The 15,128-nt window shown below is 43.1% G+C and overlaps 4 protein-coding genes across 6 annotated transcripts; 2 read left to right on the plus strand and 2 right to left on the minus strand.

Annotated features, from left to right (window-relative positions):
* The first annotated feature begins 43 nt into the window (after positions 1-43).
* Positions 44-4,389, plus strand: LOC108651724 (adenylyl cyclase X E). The gene is made up of 12 exons (XM_018101591.3): positions 44-166; positions 224-364; positions 426-579; positions 638-975; positions 1,024-1,151; positions 1,214-1,993; positions 2,074-2,289; positions 2,432-2,672; positions 2,735-2,809; positions 2,868-3,130; positions 3,191-3,603; positions 3,659-4,389. The coding sequence occupies exons 1-12, from the start codon at positions 71-73 to the stop codon at positions 4,237-4,239; spliced, it is 3,426 nt and encodes a 1,141-aa protein (XP_017957080.1). The 5' UTR covers positions 44-70; the 3' UTR covers positions 4,240-4,389.
* LOC108651717 (ferric reductase SjCytb561) lies at positions 4,300-9,453 on the minus strand. Of its 3 annotated transcripts, none has more exons than XM_018101585.3 (4): positions 9,314-9,453; positions 5,366-5,575; positions 4,914-5,277; positions 4,300-4,845 (listed from the first exon to the last, which is right to left on the minus strand). In XM_018101585.3, the coding sequence occupies exons 2-4, from the start codon at positions 5,556-5,558 to the stop codon at positions 4,680-4,682; spliced, it is 723 nt and encodes a 240-aa protein (XP_017957074.1). In that variant the 5' UTR covers positions 5,559-5,575; positions 9,314-9,453; the 3' UTR covers positions 4,300-4,679. The 3 variants fall into 3 exon arrangements, with proteins under 3 accessions (XP_017957074.1, XP_017957072.1, XP_017957071.1); XM_018101583.3 differs by lacking the exon at positions 9,314-9,453 and adding an exon at positions 8,843-9,064; XM_018101582.3 differs by lacking the exon at positions 9,314-9,453 and adding an exon at positions 7,860-8,338.
* A 304-nt stretch (positions 9,454-9,757) lies between these two features.
* Elp5 (Elongator complex protein 5) lies at positions 9,758-11,113 on the plus strand. The gene is made up of 3 exons (XM_018101586.3): positions 9,758-9,951; positions 10,015-10,669; positions 10,727-11,113. The coding sequence occupies exons 1-3, from the start codon at positions 9,903-9,905 to the stop codon at positions 10,860-10,862; spliced, it is 840 nt and encodes a 279-aa protein (XP_017957075.1). The 5' UTR covers positions 9,758-9,902; the 3' UTR covers positions 10,863-11,113.
* Positions 10,957-15,050, minus strand: oxt (Xylosyltransferase oxt). The gene is made up of 3 exons (XM_018101578.3): positions 14,154-15,050; positions 13,921-14,087; positions 10,957-13,516 (listed from the first exon to the last, which is right to left on the minus strand). The coding sequence occupies exons 1-3, from the start codon at positions 14,857-14,859 to the stop codon at positions 11,747-11,749; spliced, it is 2,643 nt and encodes an 880-aa protein (XP_017957067.1). The 5' UTR covers positions 14,860-15,050; the 3' UTR covers positions 10,957-11,746.
* Positions 15,051-15,128: the final 78 nt, after the last annotated feature.

Below are 15,128 nucleotides of genomic sequence, written 5' to 3' on the forward strand. Positions count from 1 at the left end.
TATAGCTTTTAAACTCAATTTAGAATATTTGAGTTATACAAATAGTACATTAGATAAATACAAACAAATCATGAGCTCTATCAAATCGCCGAATTGGATGCTGATGCCAGATGAATCCATCATAGATGTGTCGAAACTAAAGGGCTACGAATGGATTAATTTGCGCGTGAGTCCTTTCGAACTACCCATTCCAACTGATGGCATTTCATTCATCATCTCGTAGAAACAAATTGAAGATCTTTCCCTGGAGCCATGCTACCGCCGTTACATGGAGCGCCTGGCCGTGGTCAATGTATCGCTCTTCGTGTTCCTCTCAGAGCTATTGGCATTCTTGCACGTGTTTTTGCAAATAATTTACAAGGGAGTGAGTTCTCTGTGATTTGTGCATCGCCTTGCCAGATTAAACAGTCTCCTCGCCTCTGCAGATTACGCTCCGGACAACGGTTCCATTCATAGTTATTATGGTGCTGATACCGCTCATACTTTTGATATGTTTCAGGGACAAGAAGAAATATGCTCGATTTTCGCTTTGGAACATCTTGGCCAGCTGCGCAGCTACCCTGATGATAGTATTGATGGGTATGGGAATCTGAGTGTCTAGTCAACAGCATCTGCTTAACCACAAAGTCTGCCTTAGACACCTTCTTTATGGCGCTGAGTGCCGGCCCTGATGTGCATTTAAGGAGCTCCTACGATCACATCGTCACCATATCAATATATTCTCTAATGCCAATATCCGTCTATGGCAAGCCCTCGTTTCTTGGCTTTGCTTCTACCGTGATCTATTTCTTATATTATGTTTACTCAAGCCTGTCGATTAAGGAACCGATCAGCATCAGCACCCATGGATCCTATGCCATCCATCTGGTTTCGCTAAATATTTTCATGGAGGGTTTTCGCATTTTCATCGAATACAACTTGAGGATGATGATATTGAATCGTCGCAAGTTGCTGTATCAGAACTTTAAGCTAAGGGTAAATTGAATTACGCATTGCTTTTCACATCTCATTGAATCTCTTTAGTCAGCCGTGCTAATGGAAAATGACACCATGGAACAGCTACTCTCATCCAATATCCGAACAACGCTGAAAGCGGAAATGTATAAGCGCATCGACGAGCAGCGGCAGGGCATGCGTTATTTCGTCTCAACGTTCGTATCGATCTGAAGATCATTTTATAACGTATATTCCATATGCCTAATGCAACTTGTAGTCTTCTCTTCATAGAGCTGTATTCAAATATTTCTATTCTGATCGCCAATATAATAAACTATCAGCTGATAACACAGCTGGATGTCTCCGAGATCCTGGAAATTCTGAACGGTATTTGTGTACGCTTGGATGAGTCGGCAGCTAAGCATAATGTCTTGCCGATCCAATTCCTGGGCAATTTCCTTAGCTGTATCTCCGGAATAATGCCGAAGTCAACCAGGCATACGAATGAGTGCGTAGATCTTGCTCTAGACCTGATCAACATAATAGATGAGATAGGTCAAGAGAAGGAACTCGAGCTTGCAATCCGCGTGGCCGTTCACGATGGCGAGGCCTTCACCGCCATTGTCGGCCGCCAGAAGTGCTGCTTCGATATCTGGTCACAGGATGTGGCCATTGCCCATTGCATGGCATCGCTGGGCCGCAAGAATATGGTGCACGTATCCCAGAAAGCGCTCCGTTTGCTGCATAGTGAATATAACTATGAGAATGGCCCGGAAGAGGCCCAAAAACATTCGCTCCTGCAGAAGGCCAATATTACCACCTACTTGATCGGGCCCCAGCCCCGGGTCATAAAAAGTACCAATTTTTTTATGCACCTTCACAAAGATTCTGAGTCGAGTTCAGATAGCTTACCCCAGTCTACTATGCAACGCAGCTCGTTCATTACGGTATCACGAGCATCAACCGCATTTGATTGGAAAGACCTTGATGAAGTGCGCCAGAAAACTGCTAGTTGCCTGCTCGAAAAGGTCGAGTATATGCCCGTCGACAGCATCAAGTAAGTATAACCCACCCGATCGAGTATAAATATATCATATGTATAGAATAATGTATGTAATAGAATAACACGACACACAGCTTGGCGAGAATATTCGATTTCTCAGATCGCATTGAACGTGGCAACGAGGATTATATTATCAATTCTTATATCACGCCATTCTGGAGAATCTATCGCAATCCCGAAGTTGAAAGCGGCTACGGAAATCAGCCAGATGTGTTTTTCAAATATGCCATCTTATTAATGGTATTCGTTGCCACAGTCTTCTGTATAATGGCCCTGTTGCCACCATTCAGGTAAACATCTCTCTAGAAGAAAAATTGAAAATTGTTTTCCAATTTGCTATATTTGTTTATTATCTGATGGGAAAATAATTGATGAATCTTTACCCATATATCCTTACAGAATAATATTTTATAATATATTCCATTTTTCTAGCTCTGTAATTTCATACAAAATGCTTAGCATGTACTCGATATTGATTATAATATGTCTGCTTGGCTTCTATAACAAAATTACAAGACGCATTTCCAAGCATAATACAGCGTCTCCAGCGAAATTTTTTCTACATCGCTGGCTCTGTACACTCTGTCGATGGCTGGAAGAGAAACGAATGCTGCGCTCTATAGTCTATATATTGTGTGTGTGGATGGTCTATTTTCTGGGCACTCAAGAGGCGGTACGTATATAAACGAATCTTAATTGATATGCATTTGTATATATGGCGTGAACATGATATAGATTAAGCTTCGAAGGGACGAGCTGAAGCTTATAGCAGATAAAACCCTGTTGAGTCCGAGCATCGTTGAGCCCTGGGTAAGTTGGGCTGCAAAGCGTAGGTCCGAAGAGATTAATGTGGCATTAACATCTGCAGGAAGCTTCAGAGCACATGATTCTAGTAATCATGCTCTTCACCTTTCTGTCCGTACCGCTGATCTTCAAAGCGGCGCTGATCGTTCTGCTCTGCATGGTGCACATCCTTACCTTGTATGTGTTCTACAACATAAAGCACAGCAAACAGAAAACGAATATGGGGCTGCCGGCCGAAGTGGCAAGCGTTTGGCATTTGCTATCGGCCTGCATCTATTACATGATCTTGGATCATCACATAATCTACCTAACACGCGTGAGCTATTAGTGAGTATATGCCCAAAATGTACTCTAAGATATTTTCCAATTCCCTTTTCCAACTTTAAGCTTTCTGCGTAACGCTGAGAAGAAACTGGAGCAAATAGAGAAAAGCAAGAGCAATGCAGAGCATATCCTGGCTAACATGTTGCCCACCTACCTAGTGCCCATATTTATGAAACACCCCTCTAATGATCCGCCCTATCACAAGTACGTTGCGAAAGTCGCCGTGTTGTTCGCTTCCATTGTCAACTTCCCATTGGATACGACTAGTCTGCGGGTGCTTAACGAATACATTTGCTATTTCGATGATCTAATCGAGGAGTATGCGACAGGCTTTAAGGTGGAGAAGATCAAGGTCATGAACTGGACCTATGTGGCTGCTTGTGGCCTAGAAGCAGGCGACAATCTATCTCAGTCAAGCAGGACTTCCATAAGGAAACCAGGCAGAGGCCATTTATCAAGAGTGTCGACTGTATCGAGTAACTATGACTCTAAATACATATATCCTGAGAGTTCCTCACATTCGCCTATTAGTAGGTGAACATATTCAGCTGCCGGAATTGCAAAACTATAATCCACGATTCCATCATCCGTCTCTTGAGTACAGTGATTATTGCGTTCTGTATTTGGTTCACTTTGCTGTCGATATGCTGCGCATTATGCAGGATATATCGATGCAAAATCTAACTATGAAGTTCCCCAACGCCATGCCCGGACAACTGAAGATTGGCATTTCGCATGGACCAGCGCAGTCAGGTGTTGTGGGCCAATCCCGCTTCTATTTTGACATCTGGGGCCAAACCGTCAACTGGGCCTCGATTATGGCAGAGAAGGGCGTTACTGGCCACATACATGTCACTGAAAACACGGCGCGAACATTGAGCCTATTCGATATCAAATGCTATTATCGCGGCCTCGAGGATAACCCAATCGAGGGCAGAAGTTCCACATACCTCGTCGACCTGAACGACGAGCTCAACTTCCAACAGGTCGATGAGGCGTCTTGGCTTCAGTTCCCTAACGACGACAGATCGGCTAAATCCAAAAGCCGAAAGACTGTCAAGTATGATAGGCGGGACGAACCCAGTAGTGATGGAAAATATAAAAGTCAATAGCTGACTAAACTGAAATAGAATATGATCTGATAGCATGGCGGTATCGCAATATAAAAACAATTTCGTATATAGATATATTACATATAGATATATTTGTATATAACATATATTCGTATAATACAGATTATTCTGGGTAAGGATTAAAACATATTTCATGGGCGTTTACTCAGTTGTCTGACATATATAAAATACATATATGTATATATAGATATATATGGTATATGGTATATATTAAATGTATATAACTCATAAATTATTTACTATTATAATTAAAAACACGCATTTCAACTTTAACATTTCGTAGAGCTTTTGAGATGAACGAAAAACGAAGCACCACACGGTCAATAGCATCCTCCATTTTGGGATTTGTTTTCTGTTTTGTGCAGAGTTTTGAGCTTAAGTTATGATTGCAGCTGGTCATTGGGGGCATCGGCTCAACTTTACTCGTTTCCATTGGCTGTGAGCAGAGCCGTATCCTCCGGTATGGGTTTTCGCTTATACGACGGCTCGGTGGCCAGATAAACGACAAGACCGCCGAACACCACATAGAGCACGCCGATAATGTTGGCCAATACGCCAGCTGAGGGCAGCGTGGAATAGTTGGGGCTAGACAAAGATAAACATATATGGAGCATTAGCCGGGTTATAAGCGTTTATAAATTCAGATAGCATACATTGCAAATATGGCCTTCTCGGTGAGTCCCATAACAGCGCTGGCGATGGCCAACACAAAGCCAAACAGTCCAAAATATATGTGCAGCGGCATCAGGGCAATCTTATAGTTCTCCCGCATGCCGGGCACCAGAAAGGCCATAAACCCGGCGACGTACTGCAAGCAGAAGATGATGACAGCGGAGAGGCCCAGCCACGAGTGCAGCGAGTACATATTGGGAATGGGCGGATCAACCAGATTGTGCGAATCGAAGACCGTCTTCAGCGCAATCACCGTCAACACGAAGGCGGCCATGTGAATGCCGGCGTGGGTGAGCTTCAATGTCTTCTTGCGTGTGGTGCGAAAGCCGCGATAGATGAGTATGGCTGCAAAAGAATTGCATTGGAGTGGCCGATTAGTGGCACCTTTTCCGGCCTGGTTAACTAACTAACTAGCTGAGGGGCAGCTACTCACAATTGCCATACAAGTAGATAAAGCCAATGGTCATAAATAGCGGATGCCAATTGAACTCCTGCTTGGGATTGTCAGTGCCGCCCAAGCCACCGAAATGCTGCCCGATCCAGGTGCCCACCAGCACAATCATCGTCAAGCCGCACAGCTGTGTCAGCACATAGAGCACCTTAAAGTTGATCAGCATCGGATCCATATTGGATTTGTTGTTGCCTAAAAAAAGATGTAAATAAATGAGACAATAAGAAGGAGTTGGCTGGAAAGTATTGTATTTGAACAGTTTAAGTTCTTTAACATAGATTAATAGATTGCATACAAAAGTCAGCGCTAAGCAGTCCAAAGTATGCGCTAAGCAGTCCTAAATTTCATATTTGCACAATATTTTTTAATTAAAAATAAAGAATTTTTATTTATTATGTTTATCTAAACATTCAGCTGTACTGAAGCAGGCAGAACATTCTTCTGTATACATATTGTTGCTCTGATCTATTTTTAGAATTTTTTTGCGTTACTTGGTAATTGACCCGACATTTTCGCCATAGCTGACACATGATATCATAGCGAAATTCAATAAATTTCAGAGCATACGCGTCGACAAGGCATAGAATACCGCATTCAGTTGTAATTCCAATAAATCTAGCAATAAACAAAGACTCATCTAACAGCGTCGCCAGCAAACTGAGATCTCTAAGCAAACAAGCCAGCACGCTCTGATACCAAATATAGATATAGATTATTAGATTACTTCGCCCCCCAACTGGAGACACGCCTCTCAACTGATATTGTAATTGTTTTTCCAACTATAAGATGAGAGGCAGAGACTAGCCTATGCCTTGCCTGGGAGCCTCTTATCAGGGAAGTGCGTGTAAACATTGTCTAGCAGCCACTTCGGCAATCTTTGGCAAAAAAATGATACCAAATCGCTTTAAATAGCATTGTTCAGCGTGTATCTATTGTATGGGGTTTGTCGGGCGTAAGATGAACAAGAAGAGAGAGGGGCAGATAGAGAGAGATAGAAAATAAATGGCAAATGAATTAAAAAATTGCTGTGCTTCTCTGATAAATTGAAATGTTTGCACTCATGTAGGGAATAATAATTTACTGAGTGTTGAAAACGCGACTAGAAGTTAGATAAATAATAGAACTAAATGAACTGTAAAGAAGACGATACACTTTTAACAGCAAGATCTTATGAAGAACGTGAATTTGAAGGGGAAATTATATGTATATTATTCATTATTTATGATTTTAACAGAATGCAGAGAGAAATGATCTGTTTTAGAAATTTCAAAGGAATTTTATAAAATTTAATGCTATTTTCACATTTTAAAATAGTAGTAGTAGTAAATAGTAGTAAATATGAGTAAAATAAAGTTCACAGCACAATATGTTAGTGTTTTATTATTCTATACACTACTATTTGCTAATAAAGTACTATATACTACTATATAGTACCTTATATACATACTTCTTGCATATGGCATAGTCAAATGAGCTCACCTCTGGGTTCAGTTACCTAGTTGAGAGAAACCTTGTAACAGGCCATGCTCAGATAGCGAATTTTTAACATTTCACTTATCAGACGCTTTAATTAAAGTTTTTTTTTTTTTTTTTTCTTATGCAAATGAGTTTTTAATTCTCAATTGAAAAAAGAGTCAAGATAAACCGAATGTGGCACAGTCTTTTCATTAGATTTCTTTTGTGTTTGTCTGGCACGTGTCACAGTTATACAATCGACAACATTTTCGGTTAGCTCCATAATTTTGTGGCAAGTGAAATGAATTGGACATATTCGAATGTTAATTAGGGTGCAGATTATAGTTAATTGACTGTTAGTTAAGCAGCCGTGCTGCAGTCGTTGCTGTTCGGCAAAGCGTTGCAACAGATCGTGCGCAAAATTTGAAGGTAATGGGCAGAAGAAAATACAGACAATACATAAATAATCCACATAAAAAGTAAAACTTTTTGAAGATGCGACGCCGATGACTTTGGAAAAGCGTAAAAAGTTGAAAACAGCAAAAGTAAAATAAATAAAGCATAAAACATAAGAGAAAAATGCTGAAAAACTAAAGTGAAATTCAACTTGGTGCGAAAATGTTGTTGACTGAGCAAACTGATGCCGAGAGAGACACACAGAGAAAGAGGGCGAGGCAGTGAGACAGCGTTCGCCAAAGAAGGAGGCGAAGCACGAGGATGAGCAATGTTAATGCAATTGCATTGGCACACGTTTGCCCTCTCCCTCACTCTCGCTTAAACCTATCACTTTTACGCATGTGTGCGTATGTGTGTGTGTGTGTGTGTGTGTGGATTTGTTTGAATTTCTTTCTTTCTACGCTTGTCCGTCCTGCTCGTCCGGCTGACCGGTGTCTGCGTTTTATTATAACTTTTACTAATTCGAAACTAAAATGTTGAGCGCTGTTATTGGTGAGCTGTTGATTTTTTGAAAGCTATTTGTTGCGCTTAGTATTGGTTGCTGTTGTTATTGTTTTTGTTGTACCTTTGCTTGCGGTCGACTCGACGGCGGCAGCAGCTGCTGGTTGCACTTGTTCCGTTATTGTTGTTGTCGCCGTTGCTGCTTGTTGCTTTTGCTCCTCAACCGCCTTGCCGCTGCTATCGCCATTTGTTGCCGCTGCTGCTGCTGCTACTACTGTTATTGTTGCTGTTGGCTCGGCAATAGTGACAGGCTCGGCCTTAACTTCGATTGAAGTCGTCGTCTTCGTCGCCTGCGCCGCCTGTTCAATATCCATATCCTTTGACATTGTGCTTACACTTTTTACAAAAATCAATACACAAATGGTTGTTGGCTAATGACACTGATTAACATCTAATCCAGCTTTGATTTGCATGCAATGGCATATGAGTAATACAACTCGAAAGACAGTAGCACAGAGAGACACGGGACACAGAACCAATCAACGCAACGACATTCACAACCGAACACCACAAAGTGCAATGCGCAACTGAATTCAAAGTTGGCGCTTTGCTCAAAGCAGAGCAGCAACGTCGCAACGGAGCAGCGACGCTGGCAGCGGCAAGCTTTAAAAAAACAACGTTGCTCGCATGCGAGTTTTGACTACTGAAAAAGCTTTTAATATTTTTTCAATGCTCATCAAGTTTCTTAATTATTAACTATAATTTAAGAAGTTTGTTTGATGCACATTCGAGAGCGTAATGTGTTGGCCATTGTCTAATTGAAATTGGCATGCAATTGGTTAGCCCAACCTTGTTGTTGTTGTTAATATGCTAGGCATACGCTACGGCTATTACTGAAGTCAGCAAGGGGGAGGGGTTGGGCGCAGCTGTACATTCCTTTGATTCCATTGAAATGGAATTTTTTCTGAGCTGCATTTCAATTGAGGTGTTGGTTTGCAAATAACATGTTCTATGCATAATAATTGCAACCACAATGGCTATTCACATTCACAGCCTCACTCACAGCCTCTCTCTCTCACACACACTCAATTACACCCACACACTTACCCAGTGTGAATAGCATGTCGTATGCTTGATAATATTTTGCTTGTTTCCTTTTTGCTGCTGTTGTTTAATTTGAATTTTAAGCGGCTTATCAAACGTGTTCGATTGCCAGAGTTTTTAGATAATGAAATGTTGACTTGCAAGTATTTTTAACTAATTTTATCTTTGTCAGCTGTCTTCACTTGTTGAACTAACTGCGTTGTTTGCAGGATTCGAGCTGTTCTCGGGTACATCAAAAGTCATCCATATGGAAGCAGCGAAAATGTCTGCAAAGGCAGCGTCGCCTACGCAATACCCCTCAAAAAGCATCCACAGCAGCGGCGAAAGCTTTTCTTCAAAAGCTTTTAGAACCTAATACCAACAAATCACTTTACACAAACACTCAATCTTTGTTAACCACTTGTTGGATATTATGGATACAGTCATGCAATTTGTTTATAATGCAGTTTTTAAATATTACAAAATATTACTTACGGTATTGTGTGTCCAATCGCTAAAAAGTGTAACAAGCGCCACGTTTATTCTTTGTTTATTGGTTTAGTAGCACGCGACTGCCAAAAATCCAAACACAAGAGCCACAGCGATATTTACCACAACTGAGCGATCCAAGCAAACCACAACAGAGCGGCTGACTCGTCAGCGTCAGCGCTGACGTCGGCATAGGCAGAGAAAGCAAATAAATGAGATCAAAAGAGCAGCAATCAGCGCGCGCCAAAGCCATTGACCGACTATCAATCGTTGTCATTCGGCATTATCATTACAAAAACTATAAACAAGTTCAAGGTTTCACTTTCAGTCGTAGCACCTTGTAATCGATCTGGATGGCCTTACATTTTGAATTATTTGTATTGTTTACTCATTTGGAAAAGGCGGTTGTATCAAATATCAGCTGGCTATAGAGATGAACGTTAATATAGTGCACCTGTAGCAACACTATCGTTTTAAGCTTAAATATCGCTTGTTTTGCATATCGATAGCTTTGTGGTACTTACATCGCTAAAGGTTAGCAACAACAAAAACTGCAGTTTAATTTTATTTTTAATTTATTACAATTAAATGCAATATGCTTTCCAATCTAATTGTGACCAATCAAAAGGTCGTATTGATAATTGGTGAGTAAATTTTGATTATAAATGCCAAAACAAAATGAGTAAACACATCACTTGATTTTGCAGATCAACTAAATCGAGATCGTATCGCGCTAAAATTCATTACCAGCCTGTTAAGCGAGCAGGGCGAGGGCAATGATATTAAAACACTGCCAATTGGCACGCAATTGAAGCACGTGGCCAACTTTGATGCGCTGCTGAATGATTGCGCCAACAGTGCAAGTAATCAACAATCAAATCCAACTGATCCCATCACAACAAAGACTGGCTACAATGTAATTCTGCCAACGTTGGCGGATTTGCTATGTTATCAGACTCCTGCCTTTATTTTTGACTATCTAAATAAGTTGCGCCAGTCGGAGCATGTTCGACGTGTTTTCCTGTGGGCGTCACCGATGCATCTACAACATCCAGACGCCGACTATATTCTAGCTGGCTGTGAGTATATGGCAGAGCTGGTGCTACGCTTGGAGACAGACAGCACCTTGTCTCTGATTTCCCGAAAGCCGGCCGGCGGGGTGACCAACAAACGCTACAAGTGCCAAGTCAGCAAGACAGAGTTCAACGTAAAGCCTGTGACGGAGGGTGCCGACACGACGTCTTCACCTGTTACCACAACACAGGAGACACCAGATATCTCAGATCCCGGTCGCACCTTCAAAATTGAATTGGATGAGGATGAAGTTGTGGCACGCAATGCACTCACATTACCATATGAACGGTTAGTTTCATGAGTTCCCCATTAATCAATTCATTAATTCTCTTATCACCTTCACAGAACCAGTGAAACGGAGGAGGGCAACATCATCTACACACCAGATGCCAATGATGACTTCGATGAGGAAGATCCAGATGAGGATTTGTTAATTAAAATGTGCTCGCATAGCGATCGGCAGTACAAGCCTTGGCTTTAAATACTTAAGTCTATTATACAAATACATCCATTGAATATATACATACCTTGTAAGCGAGCTCAAACTGAAATTCGTGTCGTAAATGAAACCAATCTTATAGTTGCATAGTTCAAAAGTTTATACTAAACGGTAAAGTTATACGAATATGTCCAGTGTTACAATTGCATCGCATAGTTACTTAAAGGCTAACAATAATAATGTTTGTAATACTCATTAAAAACTTGCGAGCATTCAAGATGCAAGTCCCCAAACTCATTCCCATCTTACACATATCACAACATTATAAAAGAAGCAAGGATTTGAGTTGAATCTTAATCGGAAAGAGTTTGAAAAGTGTGCAGAAGATTGAAGGCAAAACACTTAAGATTAGGGTGACGAAATCGAAAGTTAATATGCTCTTGCATAAGCTCATTATCATAATGGACGATTCTGTATATAAGGTAATTATTGGTATTCTATCTAGATAAATTTGTTAATATATATATATACAGATCTATTTGGAACTCTATAGATTACAGTATAAGATTTCTTAATGGAAATCAGGTTTCTCCTCAAGTTTAAGCTCAGGTGCATAAAATTAACATTGGCATCTAAAACTAAATAAAAATCGTGTATCGGTGCTTATGCAAGGGTCGAGTTAACTTTCAATTAATTTGAGTTCTGTGTGCGTTGAGCATAATATTGGATCTAAAAGGTTCTTATCGAAAATATGATTATTAAGTATTCGTACGAGATGGCTAAAAAACACACGGAGCGAGAGACATTCACAGCTATGTACAAAAACAATATGAATAACAAATGGTAAAAAAAAAACTTCAATGGTTGCGTTTACGAAAATGGCTATAACAAATGACTCAACCTATATATCGGCGCTTGAGCAGCGACTACATGTCGCTCTTGGGATCCGGAGCCAGCGAGCTCCAGGTGGTGTCTCGACAAAGCGGCAGCTCCGGCAGCACGCTATTTCCGTCCACGATGCAGGTTTCACGCAGTAGAAAGAATTTGCCAACCAAATCATCGATCCGGCTGTACAAAGGCTGACCAATGAGTTCCGCATGAGCTAATGCCTCATCGAGTAGGGTCTTGACTTCGTTCGCGCTGGGCAGATGTTGCTGCCACTCCGCGGGCATCTCAAAGTTAGCGGGCAGCGACACAGCTTGACCACCGTTCTGAGCACGTGCAGCTGCTGCTGTATGAATAGGCTCACCGTTGGCATAGGCCAGGGGAGCGACTAGAAACTTGAGCTGCGCATAGATGGAGGTGCGTCCAATTAGCTTGGCTGTCCAGATGCCGGGCGTAAGCGGGCGCTTGAGTAGCGTCTTGGAGTGGTTGATAACATCGACTTGGGAGTCCTCCACATGCAGCTCATTGAAGTCCTGCAGTCGATCGAATGGATCCAGCCAGATCAGCGTCAAATTGTACGAGTGCGATGTGTCCTGTGAGCCAGCGACTCCCTGATATGTATAGCTCAGCATTAGATCACTGTGTGGACCCAACAGCTTGGCGAAGTTGCGCGCCACCTGCTCCTTCTGATCGAAGTCCGTGGAGACCTCAAAGTTGCGCAGGCGCTTGGTGACACGTGAATTTTTCGCCACTTTTCCATGCTGCACCGGCCGCACACGCGACTCCAGCTGCAGCTCTTTGGAAGTGTTCCTTACCAGTGCACTGTAGCGCACTAGGAATCCCTTATACTGATCCCGATGCAGGTAATGTGTTAGCTCCAGCAGCTGCACTGCATCCAGCTTGAACTGCTGAGCAGACTGGCGCATTAGGCTGTCGCCAACTGTCCGCGCCAGATCATCGCCAGCACCGTGAACATCCTCGTGGTGGTAGAGCGACTGCCAATAGCCACGTAGATTGACGTACTCGCTGGTGTAGGGTCCAAAGAGCCACTCCTCCAGCTGCAGCAGCACCGCCTGATTGATAATCGGCTCGAATTTGCGCGCAAAGAACAGAGACTTCGTCGCGGTAGACTCTAGCCGCGGCCAGTCCTCAGGCTTGAAGTCATTCGGACTGCAGCCGCACCAGTCCACCACGTGCTTGTACTGACACTTGCAGCCCTGCTTGCGTTTCCAGTTGGTCACATGCAGATTGTTGTCCACATAGGTATCGCAATGCTGCGTGTTGCGCAGCACCGTATGGAAGAAGGATTCGGCGGGTAGCAGGGTGTGCCGGAACAAGTGCAGCAGTGCCTGCAGCAGCTCGTCATCTATAGCCGGGTGCGTTACATAGTTGACGAATGGACGGGATAGCGCCACCCAGTCGCTGCCACCATCCACCTGTATTCCGGCTGGCAGCTTGCGATCGCCAATGCGCCACATGTGCGTATCGCACTCCACGAACGTCTTGTCCAGGCCCTGCTTCTGTATGAAGCGCTGCGTTTCACGGCCATGGCCTTTGACAAAGTTACGGCCACGATTTGCGCTCAGAAATTCGACCAGCCTGTCCAGCGTCTTTACAGGAAAATCACTTTCGCTCAAATTGATGACAAAGTCCCATTCCCAGCTGGACTGCAGCAAATCTTGCATGCACTGCAGCAGCATGGTCAGCAGCGAGGCGCCGCCCCAAATTGTCGAGAAACGCTTCCGTGCTAAACGTATATTGGGAAACTTTGGCTCCAGTTCCAGCAATTTACGATACAGATAATCCTGACGCTGTGGAGAGAAAGCGAGTATGAATGAAAGTTTGTAAATGAAGTTGCAGCTATTCTAAGTCTCACAATACGAGTTTTAGAATTACTTCTAAGATTGCTATAAATCATGTTTATAAGGCTTAATATCTATTACATACAGACATCATATACAAATTCAGCTGTGCACCACTGTATGTATTCTCTACAACTTGATACCAAGCTTATCATATTACCCTATATATTGTATGTCATATAGCACATATACTTGTTCATTCAGACTTAAATTCTACAACCGCTCAAATTCTACTACAGCTGCGAGGCGTTAAATTCCGCGTAATTAACACAAATTGTGGAACTGGCTTTAATTACGAAATCCGGTGGCATTGCCTCACCTCCGCACCGCCATCGCATCGCTCGACCACTCACCGCATCCACGTGTATGTAGTAAATGTGCTGGGGCGCATATAACGCGCGCAGCAGTCGGTGGACCTGACGAAGGGCGCGACCGTTCAATGTCAGCAGAAATGCAATGCGAACGGCACGTGGTTCTTGCCCCGGCGCTAGAGTGCTGACTGCCAATTGTGGCGTAAATTCTGCAAAAGATTAGGAATATTGTAGAAATCATAGATTTTATTAGTTGATTGAGTCACGCCACTTACTGGCAATGCCCGTTTCATAGACATTCATGGCATAGATACCGCCACAGATTTCCTTGGCGTTGCCTATGCATTTCATATTGCAACTTGAGTCGGCCAGTTTGGCGGAACTAGGGGGCGTATCGAAGCCGCAGAAGCATTCGCGGGCGTATTGCACACCCGCATACGGATAACCGGACTGCAGGCAGAGTTCCACACAGCTGCCTGGTGAATTGGACGTTTTGAAGCTGGTAAAGTAGCCACCCAGCAGGCGTGAATCCCTCTCATCACGATAGCAACCCAGCGATACATTGGCTCTATGGTTGCCTGCGGGACAGCTGCTCTGAAGATGGGTCGCATAGAAGCGTCCGGCTTGAATGGCACAGGCTATGCTGGCGATATGTTGACGGCAGTCTTTCGTCTTGGCACGCTGCAGTGCCGATATTGCTTCCTTGGCATTGATATCACATTCGGGCTCAAAGCCCAGTTCCTTAGAAGTTATGCGTAAGTGCTTACCACCAGCCTGCACAGGAGTTGGCCTGGTAATGGGCTCTGGTGGCGGCGCTTCCGCCTCCCGAGCATCACGATGCGTGCGCAGTGCGCCCGCTAAATCCAGCTCAACCGATTTGTAAGCCAGAAATAGTTGGATGGCAACAATTAAAAGTAATATTACAAAGCAGACACGATAGCGCCGCAGCCATCGCACGGATAACGATGACTTCTGCTCCATGGCCAGCTCTGAAGATGCGCACGTTGGTTGTGGCAGTTAAACCGCGTGCTAATGCTTGTGGCTCTCGTAGTTCTATGGCTGCGATGCAGTGGCATGTCCAGCGCTTCTATTATTAGTGCGAGCCTTAAGCCTAATTAACATTTATAAGTATTTACAACCGCTGCACTCCCGCATTCCACTTAGAATACTGATTCCGTACCTAACTAATATATCGATAGGCTACGATAGGCATCACGATGTTTGTATATATCATTTTATTTTCATTAGCG

This window comes from Drosophila navojoa, chromosome 4 (genome assembly GCF_054131105.1).
Source record: "Drosophila navojoa isolate 15081-1374.11 chromosome 4, UAZ_NAV_1.0, whole genome shotgun sequence".
Lineage (NCBI taxonomy): Eukaryota > Metazoa > Arthropoda > Insecta > Diptera > Drosophilidae > Drosophila > Drosophila navojoa.

Bases quoted from the DNA above. Each gene is read 5' to 3' on its own strand.
- LOC108651724 (XM_018101591.3), top strand. From the start codon at position 71: ATGAGCTCTATCAAATCGCCGAATTGGATGCTGATGCCAGATGAATCC. The intron at 976-1,023 runs GTAAATTGAATT...GAATCTCTTTAG, and splicing joins ATCAGAACTTTAAGCTAAGG to TCAGCCGTGCTAATGGAAAA. The intron at 2,810-2,867 runs GTAAGTTGGGCT...TAACATCTGCAG, and splicing joins CGAGCATCGTTGAGCCCTGG to GAAGCTTCAGAGCACATGAT.
- LOC108651717 (XM_018101582.3), bottom strand. From the start codon at position 8,121: ATGTCAAAGGATATGGATATTGAACAGGCGGCGCAGGCGACGAAGACG. The intron at 5,576-7,859 runs GTACAACAAAAA...ATCTTTTTTTAG, and splicing joins CGAGTCGACCGCAAGCAAAG to GCAACAACAAATCCAATATG. The intron at 4,846-4,913 runs GTATGCTATCTG...ATCTTTGTCTAG, and splicing joins GAGAAGGCCATATTTGCAAT to CCCCAACTATTCCACGCTGC.
- Elp5 (XM_018101586.3), top strand. From the start codon at position 9,903: ATGCTTTCCAATCTAATTGTGACCAATCAAAAGGTCGTATTGATAATT. The intron at 9,952-10,014 runs GTGAGTAAATTT...TTGATTTTGCAG, and splicing joins AAAGGTCGTATTGATAATTG to ATCAACTAAATCGAGATCGT. The intron at 10,670-10,726 runs GTTAGTTTCATG...TCACCTTCACAG, and splicing joins CTCACATTACCATATGAACG to AACCAGTGAAACGGAGGAGG.
- oxt (XM_018101578.3), bottom strand. From the start codon at position 14,859: ATGGAGCAGAAGTCATCGTTATCCGTGCGATGGCTGCGGCGCTATCGT. The intron at 14,088-14,153 runs GTAAGTGGCGTG...AATCTTTTGCAG, and splicing joins CTATGAAACGGGCATTGCCA to AATTTACGCCACAATTGGCA. The intron at 13,517-13,920 runs GTGAGTGGTCGA...TTCTCTCCACAG, and splicing joins ACTACATACACGTGGATGCG to CGTCAGGATTATCTGTATCG.